Source organism: Dromiciops gliroides, chromosome 2 (genome assembly GCF_019393635.1).
Source record: "Dromiciops gliroides isolate mDroGli1 chromosome 2, mDroGli1.pri, whole genome shotgun sequence".
NCBI classification, from domain to species: Eukaryota; Metazoa; Chordata; class Mammalia; order Microbiotheria; family Microbiotheriidae; genus Dromiciops; species Dromiciops gliroides.
In genome coordinates this window covers 73,146,428-73,171,919 of record NC_057862.1, presented here as the reverse complement: position 1 = coordinate 73,171,919, position 25,492 = coordinate 73,146,428, and the positions used below count along the sequence as shown (strand labels likewise).

At 39.6% G+C, this 25,492-nt stretch overlaps 1 protein-coding gene across 3 annotated transcripts; it reads left to right on the top strand.

Moving 5' to 3' along the window:
* Positions 1-198: 198 nt before the first annotated feature.
* Positions 199-25,369, top strand: NCOA4 (nuclear receptor coactivator 4). 3 transcript variants are annotated; one of them, XM_043989213.1, is made up of 11 exons: positions 199-323; positions 9,203-9,253; positions 15,734-15,888; positions 16,988-17,128; positions 17,530-17,618; positions 18,071-18,179; positions 19,299-19,385; positions 21,048-21,191; positions 21,414-22,409; positions 23,234-23,374; positions 23,922-25,369. In XM_043989213.1, the coding sequence occupies exons 3-11, from the start codon at positions 15,748-15,750 to the stop codon at positions 23,925-23,927; spliced, it is 1,854 nt and encodes a 617-aa protein (XP_043845148.1). In that variant the 5' UTR covers positions 199-323; positions 9,203-9,253; positions 15,734-15,747; the 3' UTR covers positions 23,928-25,369. The 3 variants fall into 3 exon arrangements, with proteins under 3 accessions (XP_043845148.1, XP_043845149.1, XP_043845147.1); XM_043989214.1 differs by having other exon boundaries at positions 202-288; XM_043989212.1 differs by lacking the exon at positions 199-323 and adding an exon at positions 8,511-8,617.
* The last annotated feature ends 123 nt before the right edge of the window (positions 25,370-25,492 follow it).

Below are 25,492 nucleotides of genomic sequence, written 5' to 3'. Positions count from 1 at the left end.
CTGAGGAGCCCGAGCTGCGGCTACACCTTCTGCTCAGGCCTGGGTGTACTTGACAGGTGCCCGGAGTCAAGGGCAAGGAGCTCCGCCTCAGACACGTCCCCGCATGCCGCCAGTAGGGGGCAGCCGAGACCTTCTATCCGGAAGGGAGCGGAGATCTCGCGAGAGAAGTAAAAGCCAGCCAGGAGGTGGGGACGGAAAGCGCGCTGCTCTCGCGAGATTCGCCGTCCGAGCCTCCTGTCAGTCTCTGTTTCTGGTCAGCTGCGGGCCGGCGAGGAGCTTCAGCGCAGGTTACGGGAGTGGCCGTGGGCGCCGGGGAGGAGCGGGTAAGAGCGGTCCAGGCTCGTCCAGACACAATGCTGGGGGCGGTGGGGCGGTGGGGAGGGAGGGTCGGAGGGAGACGGGCCGACTGACAGGCCGACTGATAGGCCGGGCCTCGGCCGGCCATTCCTCCCCATCCTGACCTTCCTGTTGCGAGCCGCAGACTGGCCCACGTTTGTCCGCCTCCGGCCGGCCCTCCTCCCGCGAGGACAGGCCCCGCTGCGTTCTAGAAGGCGGCGCGGGCCCCGCGCGAGTTCGGGGAGCGTGGGCCGGGTTTCTAGGGCCGTCGTCCCAGGAGCGGCCTGGCTCGGTCTTGGTTTTGGCCACAGCCGAGGGAGGAAATAATCCTTTGCGAAGGCCGAGGGGGTCATGACCCCGAGGCCGGGCTGCGGCAAGGTGTTAGGGCGCCGGCGTTGCAGGGGTTCGGCCTGACCCCAGCCCCTTTCTCAGAGAGTTTGCACAAGTGAATGATGATGCAAGGTAGAATTGGAGAAGTGTACCGGGCAGAGAGAGAGACGTGAAATGGGGAGGAGGGGAAAGAAAGCCCAGTAAAGGGGGAGGGCCCCCGAGCTCGATGTGGAGGTGGGGGGGTTGCATTTGAGCAGAGATAGGGGGCGGGAGGAGTCTGTTCCATAGATGGGGATCCTGTGCAGGGATGCTGGCTTTAATTTATTTAGGGTTTAATTATCATCTCTGTGCACATAGATTCACTGACACATCCAGTCGCCTACTGGACTGATGTCCTGGAGGTACCTCAAACTTCCCACGTCCACAGTAGCGTTCATTCTACACCATGTCCCAAATCTGTGTGGCTTTAAGTTTTCCAAGTTTAAAACTGTTCGAAGACTTGGGGGACACTCTCCATTTCTCCCCAAACGCGCCCTGCTTCCAGACTTCTCTTTTTCTGTTGAAGCACCACCATCCTCCAGTCTCCCAGACCTGTGATCACATCCTAATCCTTGGCTCCTCACTCCACATACCCAATTCGTCGTCTCACCTTGCCATTTCTGTCTTCACCACATCTACATCTTTACTGACACAGCTGCCATTAATTGGGGCCCCGTCATCTCTTACCTAGATAAGTGGAATAGCTTCCTAATGGGTCTCCCCCCTTCACATCTAGGCTAATGATGACTTTTGTCTAAATTAGCACAGCTACGGTGTAAGATTTTCTTCCTCTCCAAAGGGACAAGCTGCTGTGGCATGGTGGCTACAGTGCTGACCTTAAAGCCAGGAAGACCTGGGTTCAAGTTCTACTTCTGTCATATGCTGGTTATGTGATTCTTGAAAAGTCATTTAACCTCTCAGTTCTCTAGACAACTCTCTAATACTCTAAGTTGAAGGTAAAGTGTCAACCTGTACTGATAGAGTGTTTCCTAGATTGAGGGTTCCTTATACTAGTAAAAATCACATGTGCAGTCCTTATTCCTACAATTGAATATTTGAGGGAGGATTCATTTTAAAAGTGGGAAAACATTTTCTTTGAAAATTACTGGGAAGTTGCCTAATAGTTTTTCTTTCACAAGCTTAGAAATAGTAACCTAGTTTAGCTGGATGAACAGCTTCTGTTTTGAATTTGGAGAGCAACTAAACCAGATTAGAAAGGAGAAGATAGTGAAGAAAGTGAATAGGGAAAGCACTGTGGTTCTTTGGTCCGGTTAATTGTCCTCATACAGGTCTTATCTTGTTAGGCTTCTGGTCTAAACCTTTCACAACTTAATGAACACAATCTACATTTAGTCCGAGATTCAAGGTCTTCCATCATTGTTCCACCTTTCCAGCTTTATCTGAGAGGACTTTTCAGTTTAGTACACACCGCACACCGGTCAAACTGGATGAATATTTGACGTTTCTGTACTGTTCAAAGTAATTAAACACTTTCCTCTGAATGTCTTTTTGTACACATAATTTTGTATGCCTAGAATACCCTAATCTCCACTAAATTCTATCTCCCTACTACTCTGCTTCTTTAAATTTCACATACAACTTTAAGTTCTTATGTATTTATGATTTATTTTCTATTCTCACTGTGAATATACAGTATATTGTATTCTGTCTTTACCCCCCACTTCCCACTCCAACACACATTGTAAGGTCTATAAAGGATATTTTATTTATTTTTGTGTCTTCCCAAGCTCCTATAATAACACTGTGGATCTAATACATGCTTAATTAATTTTTGTTGAATGGAATTATATTTATATCTAGTAATTGGAATATTAAAGCTATTACTTTTTATTTCTAGAGATTATCTTTCAGTTAAATGGTTAGTCTTTGAATTGTCTAATCACTCAGATTTACTATGGGCTTTTAAATAATGGAATTAATTTTGGAAGAGTTCTTTATATTTCATTTTTCTACCCACCTAAAGTCCCTTAAAACCAGACCTATTTTGAGTTGTCACATATTAAGTAAATGGTATTTTGCTAAAACTAATCGACTGGGTTTATGTTTATAGTTTATTTTTAGGCCCTCCCCCCCAGTTTTGAAACCCTTAGATACCCGATTTCACTTATTAATCTATTGAATTCATTGACAGTTAAAACTGGTAAATAGTTGATGAAATGAAAGGTTTTTTTGCATAATTGTCTAGTTACAGTAAGAAGCTAAGCCACTCAGTTAATGATTTCATCCTGGATACATTTTGAATTTTATTTTAACATCATAGCTAGGCACCTAGTATTTTGAAGGTACGATTTAGCACTTGCTAATTTTGATGGGAGAAAACCCCCTTATAAGTTTTGCTATTTTAAAACTGGGGGCGGGGAGATAGATTTTTAAAATGAGTGTTCTAATAATAGTGCCATGTTTTCCTTTATCAAATATATTAAGGCTGTTGTGATTAATTTAGAAGACAGGCCTGTATTTTTCTTATTATGCTTACAGAACTTTTATTGAGAGGTTAAAAGTTTAAGATGGTTGGTTATAAATATGCTAAGTGTTTTGGTGCTGAGCTTTGACACCAGTCAGATAACCTTCTGAAGGTTTTATTTGTAACCTTTATATGACCATGTTCTTGGTGGAATATACTTGCCAATTTCCCCCTATTTGTTAAGGAGAAATTTAAAACCAATAGTTCTTATTAAAAAGACTAGAAAGCTAATTTTATCAGGACTTAAAAACACTGAATTAACCAGGTCCATGTGAAGCCTGATGTGATGCTTCTTGGAGATGGTTTTTCAGTAAAGGTTGTCTAGATTTGGTGGGACTTGAGAACTGCTAGGTTCTATCTATCTATCTATCTATCTATCTATCTATCTATCTATCTATCTATCTATCTATCTATCTATCTATCTATCTAATCAGGGCAATGAGGGTTAAGTGACTTGTCCAGGGTCACATAGCTATAGTAAGTGTCAAGTGTCTGAGGCTGGATTTGAACTCAGGTTCTCCTGAATCCAGGGCCGGTGTGCTGTCCACTGCGTCACCTAGCTGCCCATAGATTCTATTTCTTGACAGATTGTTTAAGTAAGAAAATTACATATATCATCATACTTTACTGTGTGTAGGAGTGAAGGACATTATATTGCCTTTGCATTGTTTACAGTAGAATAGGAGAAATAGGTTTAACATGAAACACATGACCATGTAAATATAAAAGAAATAAAAACACCACCCACAGCCATACAAGCTTTTAAAATAGGAGGGGCAGCTAGGTGGTGCAGTGGATTAAGCACTCGCCCTGGATTCAGCAGGACCTGAGTTCAAATGCAGCCTTAGACACTTGACACTAGCTGTGTGACCCTGAGCAAGTCACTTAACCCCAGTTGCCACACACACACACACACACACACACACACACACACACACACCCCAAAATAGAAAGAAGGGCTTTAATGGATTTAACAGAAACAAAATTTACTGGTTTACATAGGAACAAAATAGATTAATAGACCAGAAGGGTTCTAGAAAGCAAAGAAATCAGTCACTGAAGATTTCTTCCTAGCCATTTGAAGTAATTTGTGAATAACCATCAAATCTTCTGGCCAAGAACTCATAACTGTATTACCTTCATAGAATGTATTGTTAAGAATATTTGAATTGTGCATTGTAGAATTCAAAAGGCATAAAGACCTAGGGAAACACTAATTTTTTTTTTTAGTGAGGCAATTGGGGTTAAGTGACTTGCCCAGGGTCACACAGCTAGTAAGTGTTAAGTGTCTGAGGTCGGATTTGAACTCAGGTACTCCTGACTCCGGGGCCAGTGCTTTATCCACTGTGCCACCTAGCTGCCCCTAAATATTTTCTTTAATACATGTACAATAGTTTTTGCTTTATGATATAGCATGGTATACTGGAAAGAGTATTGGTCCCATGGACCAGGAGATGTATGACACTAAGCTAGTTTTCTTACTTCTCTGAGCCTCAGTATCTGTATTTGCCAAATGAGGAGATTAAGGTAGATGATATGTAAAATGCCTCTCCCTTTGACATTCTATGATTTTATGATTTTTTTTACTTAATAAGATATTAAGTGTTACTTAATATATAAGAGCATAGCATGTTAGAGATTCTGGAAATTAACAAAGAAGCTTTTCTTTACCAAATGGCTCTCTTGTTTAGTACATTATAAATTTAAAGGAAAGCTACTTTTCACACTCAGGTTTGTTTTTTCTTTTTAGCTAATTCCTTTTTGTCACCAACCCTCCAACATGACTGCCCCGCACATATTTATCAGTCTACATGTTCTGTGTATTCTTTTTCTGCTATGGTATGTTTGTACCATATGAGTATGTTATACTCAGTATGTTCACAACAACTCATTTGCTTCCTTCCAAAACTCACTCCTCATCCAGACTTCTCTATTTCTGTCAAGTGCACCACCATCCTTCTATTCTAGTCACCTAAGTTTAAAACCTTGGAGTCGTCCTTGATTGCTCATCCTCCATGAGAATTGAAATTTGTCTCCTCCAGATAGAGGGGCCATCACTTTAGTTTTGGCCCTCATCACTTGAATCCTGACAGTTTTTATTATGCTCATAATTGGTCTCTTTGTCTCAGGTGTTTTTCCCCTCCAGTCTTCCACATACTTGCCAAAGTAATTTTCTCAAAGCACAGGCCTGCCCATAACACTTCCCTGCTTAATGAGCTGAAGTGCCTTGTTACTTCCAGGATAAAATAAAAACTCTCTTTGGTATTTAGAGCCTTTTGCAATTTGGTTCCAGTCTCCCTTTCCTGGCTTATTGCATGTTAGACCTTTTCCACATATTCTTAGGTGCAGCCAAACTGGCCTTCATCTTGTTCCTTATCTATACATTCCATTTTCCATCTCTAGGCCTTTACATAGGCTGTCCCTGCCTAAAATGCCTTCTCACCTCTGATCCCTTCAGCTAGTAGTTTCCACTCCCAATCCCGCTCCATCACCTGTGTTTATTTTATACATACTTTGGGGGACAGCTAGGTGGTGCAGTGGATAAAGCATAGGCCCTCAATTCAGGAGGACCTGAGTTCAAATGTGACCTCAGCCACTTAACACTTACTAGCTGTGTTGATGTGGGATGGAATTAAGGTGATCAAATTGATTGTGAGGCATCCCAAAGGAATTACAAGACTCAGTGACTCAGTTTTCCAAGTTTTACTGCAATACTGACCACAGGGAGAAGCACCCAAGGAGAGAGGTGTCTCCATAATAGGGAAAGAGATGATTATATTTATAGTATGGATAAATTATCAGTCTCATTATAATAATCTCCACATTAGGGAGGTACATGCGGGTTCATATCCTAATTTGGACTTTATGGGGTCCTAAGCCAACTCCACAGGTGGGCACCTTTTTCTGTGGAGATGTGTTTTGGGAGTTTACAAATCATAATGTGAATCTGGGGACAAATTTGGCCTTTTCTGTGCATGTTCATAAAAAACATACCTTGGGGCAGCTAGGTGGCGCAGTGGATAGAGCACCGGCCCTGGAGTCAGGAGTACCTGAGTTCAAATCCAGCCTCAGACACTTAACACTTACTAGCTGTGTGACCCTGGGCAAGTCACTTAACCCCAATTGCCTCACTGAAAAAAATAAAATAAAATAAAATAAAAACATACCTCAACTTGCCAAGGTCAGAGTGTCTGTTTTTGATCTCTTTCTTTTTTTTTTTGGCCTGGTTTCTGGGTATTAACATTTACTAGTTAGGGTCTCTGTGACCTGTCTCTATGTTTTGTTGTAGTTAGGGTTTCTGTGACCTGTCTCTTTATGTTTTTGTTGTGGGTAGTGATTAATGAGGATCAAACCTCCAGGTAACAATTAACAACAACCTAGCATTGATGAGGGTCCAAGTCTTAAGTTATCCATTAATCCCTTTCAGAATTGGGGTCTGCAAGTTATCTATTAGCCCCTCTTGGAGTTTAGATTTAAATTAGAGCTCCGGTCTTAGGTTTGTCTGTTAACCCCTTCTTTACTTCCTTCATCAGTGTGACCTTGGGCAAGTCACTTAACCCTCATTGGCAGGACCCCGCCTCCCCCCTCAAAAAAAGAACTGGATCTAGCACACCACCTAAAATAAATACTTTGTTATTTTATACATACTTTTATATGTGCATGTTATTTTCCATATAAAATGTAAGCTTCTTGAAGGCAGGGACTGTTTAATTCTGTCTTCAGGTATATGCTCAGTATTGGGATCATTCAGTCATAGGGTATGAACAGCTTAGTCACTGGTATATTTTAATGTTTTTAACATGTTTTATTTGGATTAAATGAACATTTTATTCACTTTTAGTCAGTTTAGTCCACATTATTTTAAAAGTGGTGACAGAGATACTTCATCACCCCTTTCAGTGTACAGGGTAAATTTTTTTTATCTAATCTTAAAATCACTGGAATTTGAAATGCCTAACATTCTAGTAATTGTGACATTGGACTCTGTTACTTAACTGGTATTTGATCTGTTGTTGTCTTAATAAGTAAGTGCTCAGAAAACTCAGAAAAAGTATTGCTTGATGATTAGAGGCAAAGTGATCTCCAGGTTTTCTTCACTCATTGCTCTCTATTTTAGAAAGGTTTATTATCTTTATGAATGGATTTTTACAGTAGATACAGTTTTCACATTTGTAGTTATGTCCTGGATCTTTGTTGTTGAGTAATAAACATCTTACAAGAAAAAAAAGCAGCATTCCTATATCCCTAATGTGAGAGTTTTGCATGGAAAGAGCCAGGACTAAACATTTTCTAGTTTTGTTTCCAGCCATTTCATTTTGAAATTTGGTGTGAATTTTGCATTATTTGCATTTAACTAATCAGATTCCTAATTAAATAGTAGATAAAATATTTTCAATTGTTGTATAATTTATCACCAATCCCTAGAAGCTGTTTTTACATTATTTTTGATAGCAGGAGATAGTGGCAAAACTGGTACTAGAATTTATTTTTCTGAATTTCAGTCCAGTGCTTTATTCGTTATATCAACTATGCCTATTAGTCTTCCTTTGGCCATTTGGGACAGAATAAACCTGTAGACAGGCACTGTGCTCATGGCTGGGGATACATACGCATAATTATCTCTAGGTGTCTCTATCCACAGATGTTTATATGTGTAATGTGTGACGTACACACAAGTATATCTGTATGTGTGGACATGCAGTACCCATACCCCCCTCCCACACACTCACGTGTGGGGAGCGGAGGGGAGCGAGCTTGCCCCAGCCCCCACACTCCTGCCATCCGTGACCGTGGTCTGCAGGTGCCTTCCTGCCCTGGTGCCACTCGGTGCCCTTCTCTTCTAATCGGTATTCTTGGGCATTCACACAAATGATGCCCATGCGGCAGGGACAAGAGGGAGACCCCATCCCTACGTCAGGGCCATCCGTTTCTTTGAGTTGGGGGCCGGGGTGGAGGGGTGGTATGGGACTGGAGCCTTGGAAAGGGGCCGGATCCGGCGGCTACGGCCAGCGCGACCCCGGCCTCATCCCCGCAACAGCTGCTGGGGCCACTGAGCATGACAGCTTGAGAAGGGGTCGGGTGAACGCCTCCCCCTCTCCTCCGCCAGCACGGACCTGGTTTGTGTCCTGCGCCGTCTTTACCCAGCAGGGCTTGCGAGGCGGCCTCGCCCTGCGGCTCCCCCCCCCCCCCCACCTCCCAGTCCCCTGCGCCGCTGCGGACGTGCGAGCTGCAGCCCGGGCAGTGGCGGCTTGCTGACGCAGGAGTCAGGTGATGGGGAGGGGCGGGGCAGAATGCTGGGTTAGCTCCAGGATAAATTTTCGCCCCCGTAAAGTGCAACAGATAAATTGGCTGCTTGCAGCCTTTGTTGTTCTGCCTTCCTCTGGCTAGGGGGAGAGTCAGCCGGTCGGCGGCGGTCAGCCACGAGCGGTATGCGGGTGGTCTGCACTGGGACGTAAAAGCGGGCAGCAAGAGGTGGAGGGACCGGGAGAGGAGAATGAGTGGAATCACTTTGTGTTCTTTGAGTCTGTGGATCGAAATGACACCCAAGCGAGGACTTTAAATGGCCTAGGCTGGCTTTCTGTTTGGGCGACAGGGCCAGACCTCGCTCCCGGGAGCTGCGGGTTGTCAAATCTGAAAGATGAGAATTTTATCTAGGAAGGGGCACTGAACTGATATGTCACAAAACGGGGGCCAGCAGGAATGGTTCCTAAGGCTGCAATACTCTTGGAAAGTGTCCTTGGAAACCTAGAAAGTTGAATGAATCATTTTGTAGCCTGAAATAGGAAAGCATTACGTGGCACGAGGCAACATAACTTTGTGGTCACTTTTCAGGCATTAGGTTTGAGAGTTTGAAGTGCTTGATATACACATGTAAATCTAATGTTTGCATATTTATTTGTGCTGCACATATATAATCCCATATGGCTTGCTTGTGGTGATCTAAGGAAAGTTTTTTAAAGAATTGAAAGGGTTAGTAGTGATTTAATGGATTGTGGCTTTTTTTCTTTTCAGAAGACCAAACAGTTGGAAAGAAGAAAACCTCAAGTAAAAAACCCTTTCAAGGTAAATGTAAGCACTTTAAGAAATCTAATGATTGTTATTTTCCAATTTTGCAACCGAAATATTTCTGTTAAAAATTTTTTTATTATTATGAACTTGGGGAATATGACCATTTGTACACGAATCCAGAAATCTTCCTTATATACAGCTTGTTTTTTTTTTAAAAAGCATATACTAAATTCAACATAATAGTTTCAAAAGCTGACCCCTTCATCTTTGTTCAGCTAAAGTATTTCTACTGCTAACAAAATATCATTTAATAAACCAGGAAAATTACTTAGTTTAGCATTTGGCATTTAAGTTTTTTAGCTTCAAGTACATATCTATCCTATAGAAAGTTTTCAGAAGCTTGCAAAAGTAGATTAAGATAGTAAGTAAGGGAATGAAGTTCATAGTTTCTTTCTTTTTTTCTTTTTGGGTGAGGCAATTGGAACTAAGTGACTTGCCCAGGGTCACACAGCTAGTAAGTGTTAAGTGTTTGAGGCTAGATTTGAACTCAGGTCCTCTTCCTGACTCCAGGGCTGGTGCTCTATCCACTGCGCCACCTAGCTGTCCCTCATAGTTTCTTAAAAAATTGAAATCAGATAATTTGAGATCTGGGTATCTTTCAAGAGTATGAGAGGTTCTCAGGGGTTCTTAACCTTTTGTCTGTTATGGACCTTTTGGGGCAGCCTGTGGCAGTGTTGAAGCCTATGGACCCCTTCTTAGAATGTTTTAAATGCATAAAATACTAGCTAAAAAACCCAATTATATTCACTGACAGTTATCAAAATATTAAAAACAAAAAGCCCAACCCCAAACCAAAAATAAGCCACAAATTCAGTTCCCTAATGCAGTAGGGGTTCATGGACCACAATCTAGTATAGTTCGCTCATTTCACACGTGAAGAAATAGGACCCTTTCCCTACCCCCAGGTAAATAACTTGCACAACGTGTTTTGGCTGATTAGGGGCAGAGATCAGGCGAAATGCCTCCTTAGGTTTCCTGTTGCTGTAATCTTGTCCTAACTACATTCTTATCAGTTTAAAGCCTTTTTTAGCAGGGCATTTTCTAAAGAATTTTTGATAAGATTGTCTGGAAGGAATGAAACACCTGAAAATTTATAGTTGTGGATCATGAAATGGATGATATTAAAAGTGGTTTGAATTATTGTTTTCTCTGGGAAAGATATCAAAGCCATAATAGGAATGCCACAATTTTAAAGTGATAGATATCAAATGATGATTTCTGATCTGGTCTATAGTTCTGATCTTGATGTCACCAGGATTTAGAAAACTCAGTTACAGTGAGGATCTGCCTGAAAAGTTAATTCTTACCAAGGAATAATCTTTTCTGGAGTAATTTTTATTTTAACCTGAGCTTCTTAGCTCAAACGAATCTCTGATGGGTGTGATAGGCTTTTAACTCCATCTCTTCCTGACAGTAATTAGTTCACTGGGGAGTAATATATACATGGAATCAGCATTGGAGAAGGAAACTACTTCTCATAAACCTACTTTCTCCTTTTTTCAACTACTCTGTGCCCTTTGGTATTCAGTGGAGTCACTGCTTTGGGAAAAACCCTGCAGCTTGAATAATAATCACCTATATTTATATAGCACTTTACTGTTTACAGAGGGCTTTACATTTAGTATCTCATTTTAATAATTTAGGGCCCACTGCCCCATTCCCTGCTGTGACCTCAATCAGCAAGCGTTTATTAAGTGCATACTATGTGCTAGCATTGTACTAGGTGTTGCTGATAACAGCATTATGAATGAAACAATCCCTAACCTCAAGGACTTTATATTCAGTAAAATGCTACTCTGAACAGTATTATGCCACTCTGGTATGGACAGGTATTATCACCATTTTACAGGTGACAAAACTGAGGTAGTAGGCCCTTAAATGGCTTGTTCAGTGTCACCCAGTTAATTGTAAAGCTGGAACTAGAACTCGGATCTCTTGCTCTTCTCAAAACATCACAAATACAAAAAAGCTCTAATGATCTTTGTGCTTTTTGAGTTTTACTTCCTTTGACATGTGTTTTTAAAAATAAATCCTACCACTGACTTGCAAGTGGAAGTTTTCTCTGTGGGCGAAAAAAGCTTCCTTATGTCATTGAGAGTAAATCTGTTATTTTTCCTTCCTAAAGTAGGTTTATATGGACATGTTTCTTTGAATTTATCCAAATGTTTTTATACATTTCTCACTTCTGGGTGGGGAAGTATAGGGCTTAAGTAATTATCAGAACCTTTATAATCCAAAGGAAAGATCAGAGTTTTAAACCCTTTGATTTGTGGTGCAATTGTGTTTCCTTTCATTGGCTTCTAACAGTAAGTAAAGTTGTACAAAATGTTCTTTAAGTTATCCATAAATGGTTTTGGAGTTCCTTGAAAAAATGTGAAGGTAAACAGTATCAGTTACTTTTCTTACTTTGCTTCTTTCTACTTAGTTACCAAATCCTTTCTATCTTACCTCTGCCATTTATATTTGAACCAGCATTAGACTAGTTAACATGTCCCACTGTGATGACCTTTAATAAGTCTCCCTGCCTCTTCTTTCCCTCAGTACATTATTTCTATATTAATAAAGCATGCTTCTTTGTGTCCTCTGGATTGACCTTGTCAATCACCTGCCTTCATTCCTTATTGCTGAAGAGTATAAAAAGACAAACTCCTTATCTGACATTTAAGACCTTCCACAGGCTGTTTCCTTTAAGTGCACTCTGTATTCCATCCATAGCTTTTCCTCATGTCTTACACTCACCTGTGTTTCCACAGGACATATTCCCTTCTCATTTGCCTTTTGAAATCTTCTGTGGTCTTGATGAAGCCACATCTTTCATGAAGGCTTTCTTTTTTTTGTTTGTTTGTTTGTTTGTTTGTTTTTGTGGGGCAATGGGGGTTAAGTGACTTGCCCAGGGTCACACAGCTAGTAAGTGTCAAGGGTCTGAGGCCGGATTTGAACTCGGGTACTCCTGAATCCAGGGCCAGCGCTTTATCCACTGCGCCACCCAGCTGCCCCCCATGAAGGCTTTCTTAATGTTATAATCCAATGTGATCTTTCCTTCATCAAATTTCCTTGGAATTTTTTTTAATCTTCATTACAACAACTTTGCTCTTTACTACATTACTCTACTTTCTGTCATATCTATTGTCTCTATGGTACATTTCCCCATTACATTGTAAATCCTTGAAGATAGGAGTTCTGTTTTTTCATTTTTGATTCCATAGTAGTTCTTTTGGTGCCTTGCACTTAGTAGGTGCTTAGTAAATGCTTGTTGAATTCTACTTTGTGCTCTTTAACCTGAAAAGGTGCAGTCAGAGATATACCAACCTGGAAGGTTTTGAAACCAATTTAAAAATTTTTTTAAAATAGTGGTGGAGATGCAAATTTGTAAATCTGGAGTGGAAAGAGAAAGTTGATCTTTTTTTCCTTCTCTTGGCCCAAGGTCTGGAATGTAACCTCCTATTTATCATGATTTCTATGGGGAAAATATGATTTCAATTTATAATACCTTTTCCAGAATTGCAATCTTAATAGAGCTATTTTTCCAGTGGGATAAAAAGTATATCTAAATCTGGATTACTTTTCTTTGGATGGGTAGCCACTCAAAGATTTCTTTGAGAGCCTTTACATCTATAATCCCAGTATACATTCTAGTATTTGGTAATTGGCATTTTTAAAGGAGCATGGGGTATTTGCTAGAACGAATAAAAAATCATTCATGCCAAGCAGTGGAGATCAACATACAAAAAGCAAAGACTGCCCTTACCCTCAAAGAACTTACTTTCTAACGTGGGAGACAATACATGTTGGAAATAGTGATCGGCCAAAGAGGGATGTTTTGATTTGGAAATCTTTTGAGAAAAAAGATTTAATTAACACTCTCTGTTTTTGGAAGAAATCAGTTAATGAATATAATTTTTTTAAAGATTGCATCCAAGGGGGCAGCTAGGTGGCACAGTAGATAGAGCACCAGCCCTGGAGTCAGGAGGGCCTGAGTTCAAATCCGGCCTCAGACGCTTGACACTTACTAGCTGTGTGACCCTGGGCAAGTCACTTAACCCTCATTGCCCTGCGGCCAAAAAAAAAAAAAAAAGATTTCATCCAAGTGGCTTTCAAAAACCTTGACATACTCTTCTGAACTGAGTCTAATTATTCCCTGGAGTTAACGAAATAAGGCCTGTTTGAAAGCCTCTTTTCTAGACCATTGAATCAATCAAGTGTCCCCAATTTTTAAGTCTTCATAAATAAGAGAATGCTTTACTTGCATTAGTTCTTATTTTTTCATCCTGTGATTGTATGGTACCCACATTTTTTTGTCTTCAAGATCATATGGTTCCAACTTAGAATGAAGAAAAAAATTAATACTCACTACCTTTTTGATTAAATATTTAAATAATGAAAAAACCATAAGTGGAGGTTAGACTGAATATTTGTTGTTTTACCATTTCTATGACTGCATCCAGAGCTCAATCCTATCTAAACTAAAGTTCATAAAGGGAATTTTTGGTGTTAATCCAAGTCAGCAACCTGAATTTAATTTGGACTTTCCTAGGCACGTTATATAATTTGTATTGGTATATTTTAGATGTGATTATTTATTTTTTTTTTTTTTAGTGAGGCAATTGGGGTTAAGTGACTTGCCCAGGGTCACACAGCTAGTAAGTGTTAAGTGTCTGAGGCCGGATTTGAACTCAGGTACTCCTGACTCCAGGGCCGGTGGTGATTATTTCTTTAAGTCTCAGCTTAATTGGTTTAACTTAGAGTGATTTGCTATTATGGTGCTCATACTGTGCTGTTCTTAAAGCTTATATAACTCCTAGCTTCACATACAGAGAACCAGCTTCTTGGGCCCCAAAGTGGTCTTGTATTATCAATAAGAAGTTGACTTCCTAGATTATATAATCATTTTTACGGCTCATTAGTAAGATGACAGTTGGGCTAATAACCCTTTAAGGCATCCTAACAGCTTTTTTGGAATCAGAATTTTTAGTTGGTAGAATTTTAGAACTTTAAGGGGCCTTGAGATATTCTAATCCAGCCTTCTCAGAGACTAGAGTTGCCAAGTTTTGTTGATTCCATCTTCACAGTATCTTTTTGTTTTGTTTTGTTTTGTTTAGTTTTTCAGGGCAATGAAGGTTAAGTGACTTGCCCAGGGTCACACAGCTAGTATCAAGTGTCTGAGGCCATATTTGAACTCAGGTCTTCCTAATCCAAAGCCAGTGCTTTATCCACTGCGCCACCTAGCTGCCCCCCCCCCAGAGTATCTTTTAAAACTTTTTTATTATGAACTTAACCATTAGCCGACAACTATATCAAAATACAAAGAACAGAAAGATTGCATATGAAACTTCTTCACAGTATCTCTTTGCTCTCTTTTTCATTCACAGTACTTTTAGTTATGCTTCGCTATTGTGTCTAGGATAAAATACAAATTTCTTAGCCTGACTTTTTTTTTTGGGGGGGGGTGGGACAGTGAGTGTTAAGTAACTTGCCCAGGGTCATGAAGCTAGTAAGTGTCAGGTGTCTGAGGCTGGATTTGAACTCAGGTCTTCCTGAATCCAGGACCAGTGCTTTATCCACTGTGCCACCTAGCTGCCCCCTTAGCCTGACTTTTTTAAAAAGCCTTCCACAATTTGTCTCAAGCATACATTTCATATTTTAAAAACAAAACAAAACAAAACAATGAATTTTGACAATTCTGACTTTTTAATAATGCCTTTTTGTGTCATTTTGTTGGCATTTCTTGTTCCTCTGTCTTTAATAAACTCTGCTTTGTATTATGCTACTTTTGGTACAAATTGAACCCTTCCTTCCTAGTAGATTTTAAGCTCCTTGAGGACCTGGATTGTCAGTTTTCATTTTTGTGTCCCCAGTACCCTACACATTATTTATTAGTAGGTACTTAATAAGTGTTTGAATTTACAAAATGGGAACATATATGGTCCCACATAAATTCATAAGCACATTATTCCAGAATTAATATGTGAAATTGCTTGAATCTGAGAGAAACTGCTATATAGATTCAGGGAAATAATAACTTTACTCAAATATCCATTTACATGAGGTTTAACAAAAATTTTATGAGGCAGCTACATGGCACAGTGGATAGAGCATTGCCTTGGAGTCAAGAGCACCTGAGTAAAAATGTTATCTCAGACACTAGCAAGTCTTGGATGATGGGGCCATCTCCAGATGTCCTGATGTATATTTTGCCACTGGACCCAGATGGTGCTGGAGGAGAGAGTGAGGTTGGTGACCTTGTACAGCCCTGTCTCACTTAAATCCAATTCAATGCAAGTCATGACATTACACATGTCATTGTCTTCTTTGAGAACGAAGAAAAAACTGTAACAAACATTTATAAAATTTGAGAGCTAGATGGGAAATGATGGAAAAATCAGTAAATTTTTGATAGTTGAGATGTCTGAAATGGTACATTTAAGGAGAAGCATTAATATTCACCTTAATATTACTATGCTTTTTTTTTTAAAGGAATAGGCTCCATCATGAATATGTCACAGGACCAGAGTGTCAGTTCCAGCAATAAAGAGCCCTTGTCCAGGTGCTGTGAAGCCCGGAAGGAATTGGAGCATGCCATTGGTGGTGTTCTCAGGGCTGAACAGCACATTAAAGACAACTTGAGAGAAGTATGAAGTTTGTGAATGTATCTTTCCTAGTCTGGGATATCAGTACAGTTATTTGAGTATCATGCTAGTGACTAAGCAGCTAGGTCAAAGGGTTCCCTGTGTGGATTATCTAGTTTCACCTGTACTCTGAATTGTTTTGACAAATTTAGTTGGAGGGGAGCGGGGAGACTACAATCCATCTCCACTATGGAAATTTAGTTCATTTTAAGAAGCATTTGTTGAGAAGATCTACAGTGTTTCTCTACTGTGGCATGTTACAAAGGCAAATCAAAGAACATATTCTATTGAACATAGGGCTTCTGAAGGAAGAAAATATTGTCTTCATTACATAAAGGACATCACATTTTCATATACCATCCTGTCTGTACAATTTTTGTGTCATATTTTTATAATCCCCTCCACTGCCTCTTTAGAAATCGAGGTTATTAAAATACATCTCTCATAGACCTAATGTAGTTAGTGCCAGAATTAATAATTTCAAAGTCCTAAGGGTTTTGAGGTGTGCTTTGGTTATATTCCCAAATGTGTTTGAAAAATGATTAATATCCACATAGACTAACAGATAATATAAAATTTTTTTTCTATCTTGGAATTTCAAATTTAGGCCTCTTTGATTTGATGTTCATATAATTTTCTTAAGGTATTTTGAGATTAATCTTGTTAAAACTGTTACATTAATCCTCTTTGGATGTTGACATGTATTAAGTAGCATGTCTGATTAAACAGTTTTTACTATGAATGACTACTCTTTCTATGGGCACTGGTAGTGAGATAACTGCTCTACCATGACTCATTCCAGAGATAATTATAATTATGATGTCTAAAATTACTTAGATATAATAAGTATTTATGTTTAGGTTACTGTTGTAAGAGAGTCCTATGATTGACTTTTCATTTGCTGTTGACTGGTTAAAAAACATTGCAAAAGTAAATATAAACTTAAGCCTTCTAGAGGCTATCTTGGTCTAAAATTTTAGGGACTGTTTATAACCCTGGAAAATTAAATTATAAAGGCTTTGTTCTGGTATTTAGATGAACTTCAGTTTGAACTAAAATTGTTGCTGTATAAAGTCTAATGAAACTCATGTATGTCTCTTAGGTTAAAGCTCAGATTCACAGCTGCATAAGCCGTCACCTAGAATGTTTGCGCAGCCGTGAGGTGTGGCTGTATGAGCAGGTAGATCTCATCTATCAACTTAAAGAAGAAACACTTCAGCAGCAAGCCCAACAACTCTACTGGGTAAGATGGGCTCATAACTCCTATTCATATCATAGACTGTTAAAACCGAAAAGGAATTGGGAGGGGGGGTCCTCAAGTTCACTTTTCTCATTTTCTGATGTGGAAACCAAAGCTGATGGAAGTGAATTCATGAACCCAAGGTCACAGTTAGTAGCAGAACTATTACTAGAATCCAGGTCTCCTTACTCTCAGTCTAGTATTCTTTATATCACCATACATTGTCTTAAATTTTTCCCTATTGTAAAATATTTATATATGAATGTATGTTTATATGACATATGCATATGTAGCTCTAGATCAATATATTTTAAATACAGGTTGGAACTTAAATGTGACTTTTTATTTTGGATACATAATGTGTTTTCAGATGGATTAAAGTTATACTTGTACTTTTCTTATAGTTACTGGGACAGTTCAATTGTCTTATTCACCAGTTGGAACGTACTCGTAGCAAAGATCTAGCCAATCAAGTTTCTGTGTGCCTAGAGAGGTAAATAACCTTTGAATGCCCTGAATTTTTTGTTGTTGTTGTTGTTTGAGTGTATGTTAGAAAATAGAAGTTTTAGCTGTTGCATTGTCTTAATTTTTTTTTAAATGTTATTTTTTGTCTGTTTTTGTTTTGGTGAGGCAGTTGGGGTGAAGTGACTTGCCCAGGGTCACACAGCTAGTAAGTGTTAAGTGTCTGAGGCCGGATTTAAACTCAGGTCCTCCTGAATTCAGGGCTGGTGCTCTATTGACTGCACCACCTAGCTGCCCCTGTCTTAATTTTTTTTAACCTCATGTAATTGAGAGTTTTCTGCTCAGCACATTTCACATGATTATAAGATTATAGAATGAGTTAAAAGATAGCTTAATTTTTTTTTAAGTGAAAATAAATGGTCTGGAAGTCATGGGAAAGTTTCTCTAGTTCTTAATGATTAAAAAAGGAAAGTTTGGTTCTAGGCTGGGTAGCTTGACCCTCAAACCTGAAGATTCAACTGTCCTGCTGTTTGAGGCTGATACAGCTTCTCTGCGTCAGACCATCACTACATTTGGCTCCCTCCAAACCATGGTGAGTACCTTTAATGTTTTAATAAGAGCATGTGGGCCATTTCTGGGTTCTTTCCCAAGTGATGTGCTGCCTAATGTAATAAAGGTTTTGTAGTCAGTGTTGATAGCTTTGGTGTTGGCCCTCCTTTTTTATTAGATCGTTTCTGGTTTAGTTGCATCAAAATTTCAAAATATTGCATCAAAATTCCAAATAAGTAAAAAATCGAGGAGTCACTTATTCTTCCATATTAGATTCTTTTTTTTTTTTAGTGAGGCAATTGGGGTTAAGTGACTTGCCCAGGGTCACACAGCTAGTAACTGTTAAGTGTCTGAGGCCGGATTTGAACTTAGGTATTCCTGACTCCAGGGCCGGTGCTCTATCCACTGCGCCATCTAGCTGCCCCCCCATATTAGATTCTTAAAGTGCTATGGGACTTAGCTATTAGATTTTTGCTCTTCATATGACACTTTTTCTATAGTCTGAATTAATGACATTTTATTAAGACTCAGATATAAATCTTGGCACAGAGGCAGTTGCTATTAATTTGAGTGAGAGTTTTATGTTTCTACCAATAGACAGTGGAGCTTGTCTTGCTGAAGCAGGTTGTGTGTAGCTTGATTAATTTTGAGAACTGTACCTGCACTATATTGGAAATTTACAGATTAAAATAGGAAGGTACTGAGAGAACTCCTACCCTGACTTCATTTTAGAAATGAACAAATGGACTAGAGAGAGGAGGCAACTTGTGCAAGGCCAAAGGCCAGTTTGTATCAGGACTCCAGCCCTGGAGGCCATGTAATTTTTCATTTCTATTTCAAGTAAAATACTTAGTTTTATTTTTCTTGGGGTTGCTCTCTCTGTTTTTATGATTGGAATATTTGTTTTTTCTTTCACTTGATAAATGAATCTAAAACAAACACACACATACACGCACACATACACACAAATGCACACATTTACACACATTTAAACAAGAACCAGACCCAAAGAGGACAAACAAAATCATAATTTGAAAAACCTTAGAATAAGAAAAAAACCTGGCAAACAGAATGAAAAGGATGGGGACACCATATGATTTGAGGGGGTTTCAGAATTTGAAATTTTGTGGCTTGATAAAAAGGATGACTCTTTCCCTTTAAGCAAATCCCTGAGCACTTGACTTGTGCTGCTTCACCCAGCCCTGTGCTACCTGTAGAGAGAAGGGCTTCTGTTCTCAAGCAGGAGCAGGTAAGTGTACAGCTGTACCTCTGTCTGAGTTGGCTGCTTTCGTTTTGGTTTGATTCGGATCACTTGTGGGATTTACGTTGTGCCAATTTTGTTGGATGTTTCCAGAGCTAGCTAAGTTTTGGCAGTGGCTTTCACGAAATGGGACCTGGCACATGCTTAATTACTGTTGTAGTGTCGGACATTTTGGTTGAGGCTAAATATTACTCATCACCTCAAATTCACCACTCCCCCTCCCAATGTAAACATATCTGCCTCTCCTGGGTGGCACAGTGGAGAGTAGCATTGGGACCAGATCTCTGGCATTTGCTAGCTATATAACCCTGAGTAGGTCATTGCACCTCTGTTTGCCTCACTTTCTTCTACTCTAAAATGGGGATAACAGCATCCACTTCACAGAGTTGTTGTGAGAATCAAATAAGATACTTGTAAAACACTTAGCCCAGTGTCTGGCACATAGTAGATGCTGTATAAATGTTTATTCTCTTCTTCGACTCTCTAGTTGCTTATGTTCACACTCAACTCTTCCTCTCTCTCCCCTCAGTTTTTCTTTCCTCTTATTTCCACTAAGCCACTGTCTTAGTTCAGTTCCTCATAACCTCTTGCTTGGACTATTATAATAACTTTCTAATTAGGCTTTATCTTAAACACAGCTGTCAAATGATGGTGAGCTCCAGGTCTGGCCATGTCATTCCCATGCTCAAAAATTTCCTATTGTTTGAAGTACAAAATACAAATTGCTGAACTTGGTTATTTGAAGCTTTCCATGGTGTAGCTCCAACTTTCATGCTGTATTTACCATAAAAGCAGAGCTAGAAGATCCTGGTCTAAGGCCTTCATTTTACATATAAGGGAAGTGTGTGTTCCCCAAGACCCTATCATTTGCTAGTGGAAGACCTGGGTCTAGATCCTAGGCCTCTTTTTACTTTTTTTTTTTAATAAAAAGTATTTTATTATTTTCCAGTTACATATAGAGATAGTTTTCAACATTTGTTTATATAAGATTTCCAATTTCAAATTTTTCTCCTTCCCTTCCCCCCTCCCCTAGACAGCAGGTAATCTGATATAGGTTTATATATAAAATAACATTAAACATATTTCTGCATTAGTCATGTTATAAGAGAAGAATCAGAGCAAAAAGAAAAAAACCTCAAAAAAGAAAAACAGCAGCATCAAAAACAAAAGAAATAGTTTGGTCCAATCAGCATCCATATTCCACAGTTCCCTTTTTTTTCCCCTCTGGATTTGGAGCCTTTTCCATGAGTCCTTTGAACATTCTTGTACCGTTGGATTGGTGAGAAGAATCAAGTCTATCACAGTTGATCAACACACAGTATTGTTGATACTGTGTACAGTGTTTTCCTGGTTCTGCTCATCTCACTCCTCATCAGTTCATGCAAGTCCTTCCAGGTTTCTCTGAACAACTCCTGCTCAACGTTTCTTACAGCACAATAGAATTCCATTACATTCATATACCACAGCTTGTTCAGCCATTCCCCAATTGATGGGCATCCCTTCAATTTCCAATTCCTTGCCACCACAAAAAGAGCAGCTAGGCCTCTTTACTTCTAACCCATTTTCCACTGTGCCAAGCTATATCTGTTGCATGTGAAGTGGGAATAACCTGATGAATATAATTAAGCAGTGGTGTCATCTGATTGGCAGAAACCATCATTCCACCCTTCATTTATCCCACTTCATGATTGGCTCCTTGGAAGCAAACCTGCCTCAACTCATCAGTCTCCTTATGTACCCAGCACCAACCTCCAGGACTGGCTTAACAAAAAGCAAACTTTGACAAGCAGCCAGGTACGTGTGTATGTAATTAATTTATTATTATTAATTTAGTGGTGAACTGTTTATGTAGAGGGTGATGTTAGCAAGTTTTAAATACTAATTGAAGTATTGATCAGAACAAATGATGTGTTTTTGACAGTGATCATCAGTTAGAGATAATGGATAACAGTAAACAGTTTAACATCCTTTTTATCAATTGTAGCAAGAAATCCTAACATTGTGCTTTTTGGATAGGGTCCTTCTCAAACCTGCAACTTGAATATCAGTAACATTTGGGGCAACTTCAAGGGCTTGGAAAACTGGCTCCACAAGCAAGATATTTCTGAGAAAAGAAGTACCCCAAAGTGTAACAGCTCCTTTTCCACAGAAATAGAAAAGGGGGCTGACCTAGAGCTCCCTGAGCAAGAAGAAATGGATCTTTCTGATTGGCTGGTTACCTCTCCTGAGCCTGAGAATGGCAACTTTGAATCAGATGAGAAATCAAAGCTTTTCCGACTTTTCAAGGAAGATTATAATGCAAACGATTGGCTCCTCAAGCCTGGTTCCTGCACTAATTGTCAGGGGAACCAGCCTAAAGGTGTAGAGATTGAAAATCTGGGAAATCTGAAGTGCCTGAATGAGCACCTGGAAGGGAAGAGGCTGTCACCCCTGTCCCCCACACCCAGTGAGAGTTGGCTTGTCCAGCATCATCAGGTTCCTTTTAAAGTTGAGGAAGTGTGCAAAGCTAATGAGCCCTGCACCAGCTTTTCAGAATGTGTGTGTGAAGACCAGTGTGAGAAGGAAGCATTGTGTAAGTGGCTCCTGAAGAAGGAAGGGAAGGATAAAAATGGCGTCCCAATGGACCAGCTGCCAGTTCTGAAACCTGAGCCTGCCAAGCTGAAACCCTCCTTGAATATGTGGCTCTGTCCCTCTAGGGAAGAGGTAGAGGAACAGGCTAAAACACCAAAGCCAACTCCTTGTACGGTTCCTGAACCCCTCAAGATCTTGCTGGACAGCCCCTTGTCAGATTGGCTCGCCAAAACAAAACCCAAACAAGTGAGAGCACAGGAAACAACCAGCTCAGATGACAAAGCTAGTCAGGAGGGGTTGTCACCAGCTAAACAAATGCATTCCAACCCCATGACCATTTGGCATCGTCCAATTAATGCAGCTGACTGGATATTGCCTTCAAAGAACAGGGGAAGCCAGCCCTCTGGGGAAGATAAGTGGTTACTTCGAAAGAAGGCCCAGGTGAGCATGGTCTTGATTAACACTGATAAGACACTGCTTTTAGAAATACATTTAGGGGGGACAGCTAGGTGGTACAGTGGATAAAGCACCAGCCTTGGATTCAGGAGGACCTGATTTCATATCTAGCCTCAGACACTTGACACTTACTAGCTGTGTGACCCTGGCCAAATCACTTAACCCTCAGTGCCCCACCCCACCCCACCCCCCAAAATACATTTAGAACTTTTTTTATACCAGTTTTACAATTACAGTGAGCTTTTCAGATACATCAGTGGCACTGAATAATAATCCACATTTTCACATCAATTTAAGGGCATCCTGTAAGATAAGTTGTGCAGATTTCCATTGTACATATGACTTGTTCCTTATCAGTCACACACCTAGTTTCCAAGTGTGGCAGTATTGTAAGTGTTGATTTCTGTTTGGGTTACCATAGGTTTTTCTCATTTGGCTGCTTTTTCCCTTCCCTTGGGCACTCTCCACATTTTAAAATGGGTGGGAGAAATAAAGCCAATTCATTTTGTCAATTACTATTTCTGGTTAAAAAAAGGTTGGTTGGACAACCAATTCATCTGTTTGACCTAAATAATTAGGAAAAGTAATTGAGAGTTTATTTCAGCCTCCTATTTCTTTCTTTCTTTCTTTCTTTTTTTTTTTGTGGGGCAATTGGGGTTAAGTGACTTGCCCAGGTGTCAAGTGTCTGAGGCCGTATTTGAACTCAGGTACTCCTGAATCCAGGGCCGGTGCTTTACCACTGCGCCACCTAGCTGCCCCCAGCCTCCTATTTCTTATTTGTTGAACATTAACTTCTCTTATTCATACAGGAAGCATTCCTTAATTCACCCCTACATGAAGAACATGCCTTTCCCCAAGACCGTTATGGCCTGCCAGCAGTTTGTGATCTTTTTGCCTGTATGCAGCTTAAAGTCGATAAAGACAAGTGGTTGTATCGAACTCCTGTCCAGGTAGGTCTTCTCAAATGTGAGTGTCATTACTTATGGCAGAAAACTGCAAGCTGATAAATCAACTTGCTATAAATGTTTATTTGCAGCTATTTCAAAAATCCAAAAGCTAAACTATGATTTTATGTTCACTCTCTTGCTTTTGCCACATGTCAAGATGATCTTTCAGGAAGGCTTAATTACTGATAGGGAGATCTTAGAATTTTATATGCTAGGAAGAGTTGTCTGAGGCCGGATTTGAACCCAGGTATTCCTGACTCCAGGGCCAGTACTCTATCCACTGCGCCACCTAGCTGCCCCTGATCATGTTTTTCTAAAAAAACATTACGGAGATTATAGGATGGTTTTTTTGGTGTTGGTGGGGAATTGGTGACTTTTGCCATGAGCCACGAAAGCTGAGATCTATTGGGTTGTTTCTAGACTTTACTGGGCTCCAGTAATGGAGGAAGTTCCGAGAATGTGTACAGAAACACTTGAAGACATTAGCTATCTAGTAGTAGTATGAGAAGTATGTTTGAGTAATTTGAACTATTTCTCCACTTCCCTACAGATATGAGCAAACAAACAAGAAATCTTCCTGCTGATCACCGCACATCCATGAACCAACTGACTACAGCTTGCTGAATCATTGTTTCTGGGTCTTTCTTAGTACTGTGTTGTGTTTCTTTTCTGCCAAATTTTGAACTAGTAAGAAAAACCCACTTGTGAAGAGATCATTTAAAGTAGACACATTTGAACCAGTAAGGGCTGCACCAGGCTGCCTACCCTTTAAAAAAGACCTCTGCATATGCCATTGGGTTGTCTTGGAAAGCATACAATGACATTTCCAAATGAAGTCACTTTTTCTTAACATCCAAGTGTTTTAAGACTGATGCAGCTTTCTTAACCAAAAGTATTGCCCTTCCTGCAGATTTTGTCTAATTATTTTTCTTGCTCTGGATCCTGTCTTAGTGGACACCAATGATTCTTTTTTCTGGTATGTAGTTTTACTATTATATCCCATGCATAAACTAACTTTGCCAGTGTATCGAAGTGTATTGAAGCCTTTTAAAGAAAGGGTATACTAGGAGTACAAAAACTCAAAATGGCGTTTAGCCTCATTGTTCCAATTTTTTTTTTTCCTGTTGTGAAAAAATTGAAGCCTTTTCTCTACAGGTTATTGGGCTGTCTTGTTATCTTAATGCCTTGTATTTTATTCATTTGTCAAGACAGAGCACAATATATATTTTGGAAAGTATATGACACAATTAATTGTATCTTAATTGTATGAGTTGAAAGTATTGTAATAGCCAAACTGTCAAAATTAGTTAATAGAGTGAAAAGACAGTGTGCTCCATTATACTTGAACTACCCATAGGGATTTGTTGGTGCATCCTGTGTAATAGGATCATGCTTGTACTGCAGCACTAGAGACATAACTTTGCTAGGATAATTTTGGTTCAAGTCCATAAAACATAGATTGTCTTGACTACTTGTGCCTTGGGGCATTTAACTTAAATGAATAAAATTGTGAAACATTCCCTCAAATGTCCCTAAGTCAAGCTAAAAAAGACTGTCCCAATAACAGTAGATTTGTGCTACTTTTACATTGTTCCAATAGGGAACTTTATATTAGACTTCCCTCTCTGAATTTGGATTTTTGGAAATTCTTAGCCTAAAACTGGGTTAGGGGACCTCTAGGAGCTATACAAGCTTCCTGAGAGTTCTTTTATTCTATGTCTAAATTTCTATCGGTAGCACTACAAATGTTATATAGTCCTACCCAGACTCTGCTTAACTTTATTTAGAACAAATTTAATGATAGCTGTTTGGTGCAGCCAATTCTAGATCCTTTAACTTAACTCCTTATCTTAGGCTCTTTGTAGTCTTTTTTTTGAGCTCAAGACTGTGTTACTCATTTATTCTTCTCAACAATATACCATTGAGTCTGTAAAACACTGTTTGCAGTAATGCATTTTATACAATTGCTGATGATCCTCATTAAAAGCATAACCACCATCTTTGTCTTGTGTTGAGTTTGTCTTATTTTAAATTACCTTGTGGTGCAGTGAGTCATTTGCCCATGTCTATTAAGTCGGTAAAGAGCAGTGTAGTATTTATCACAACATGAACCAACCCCCA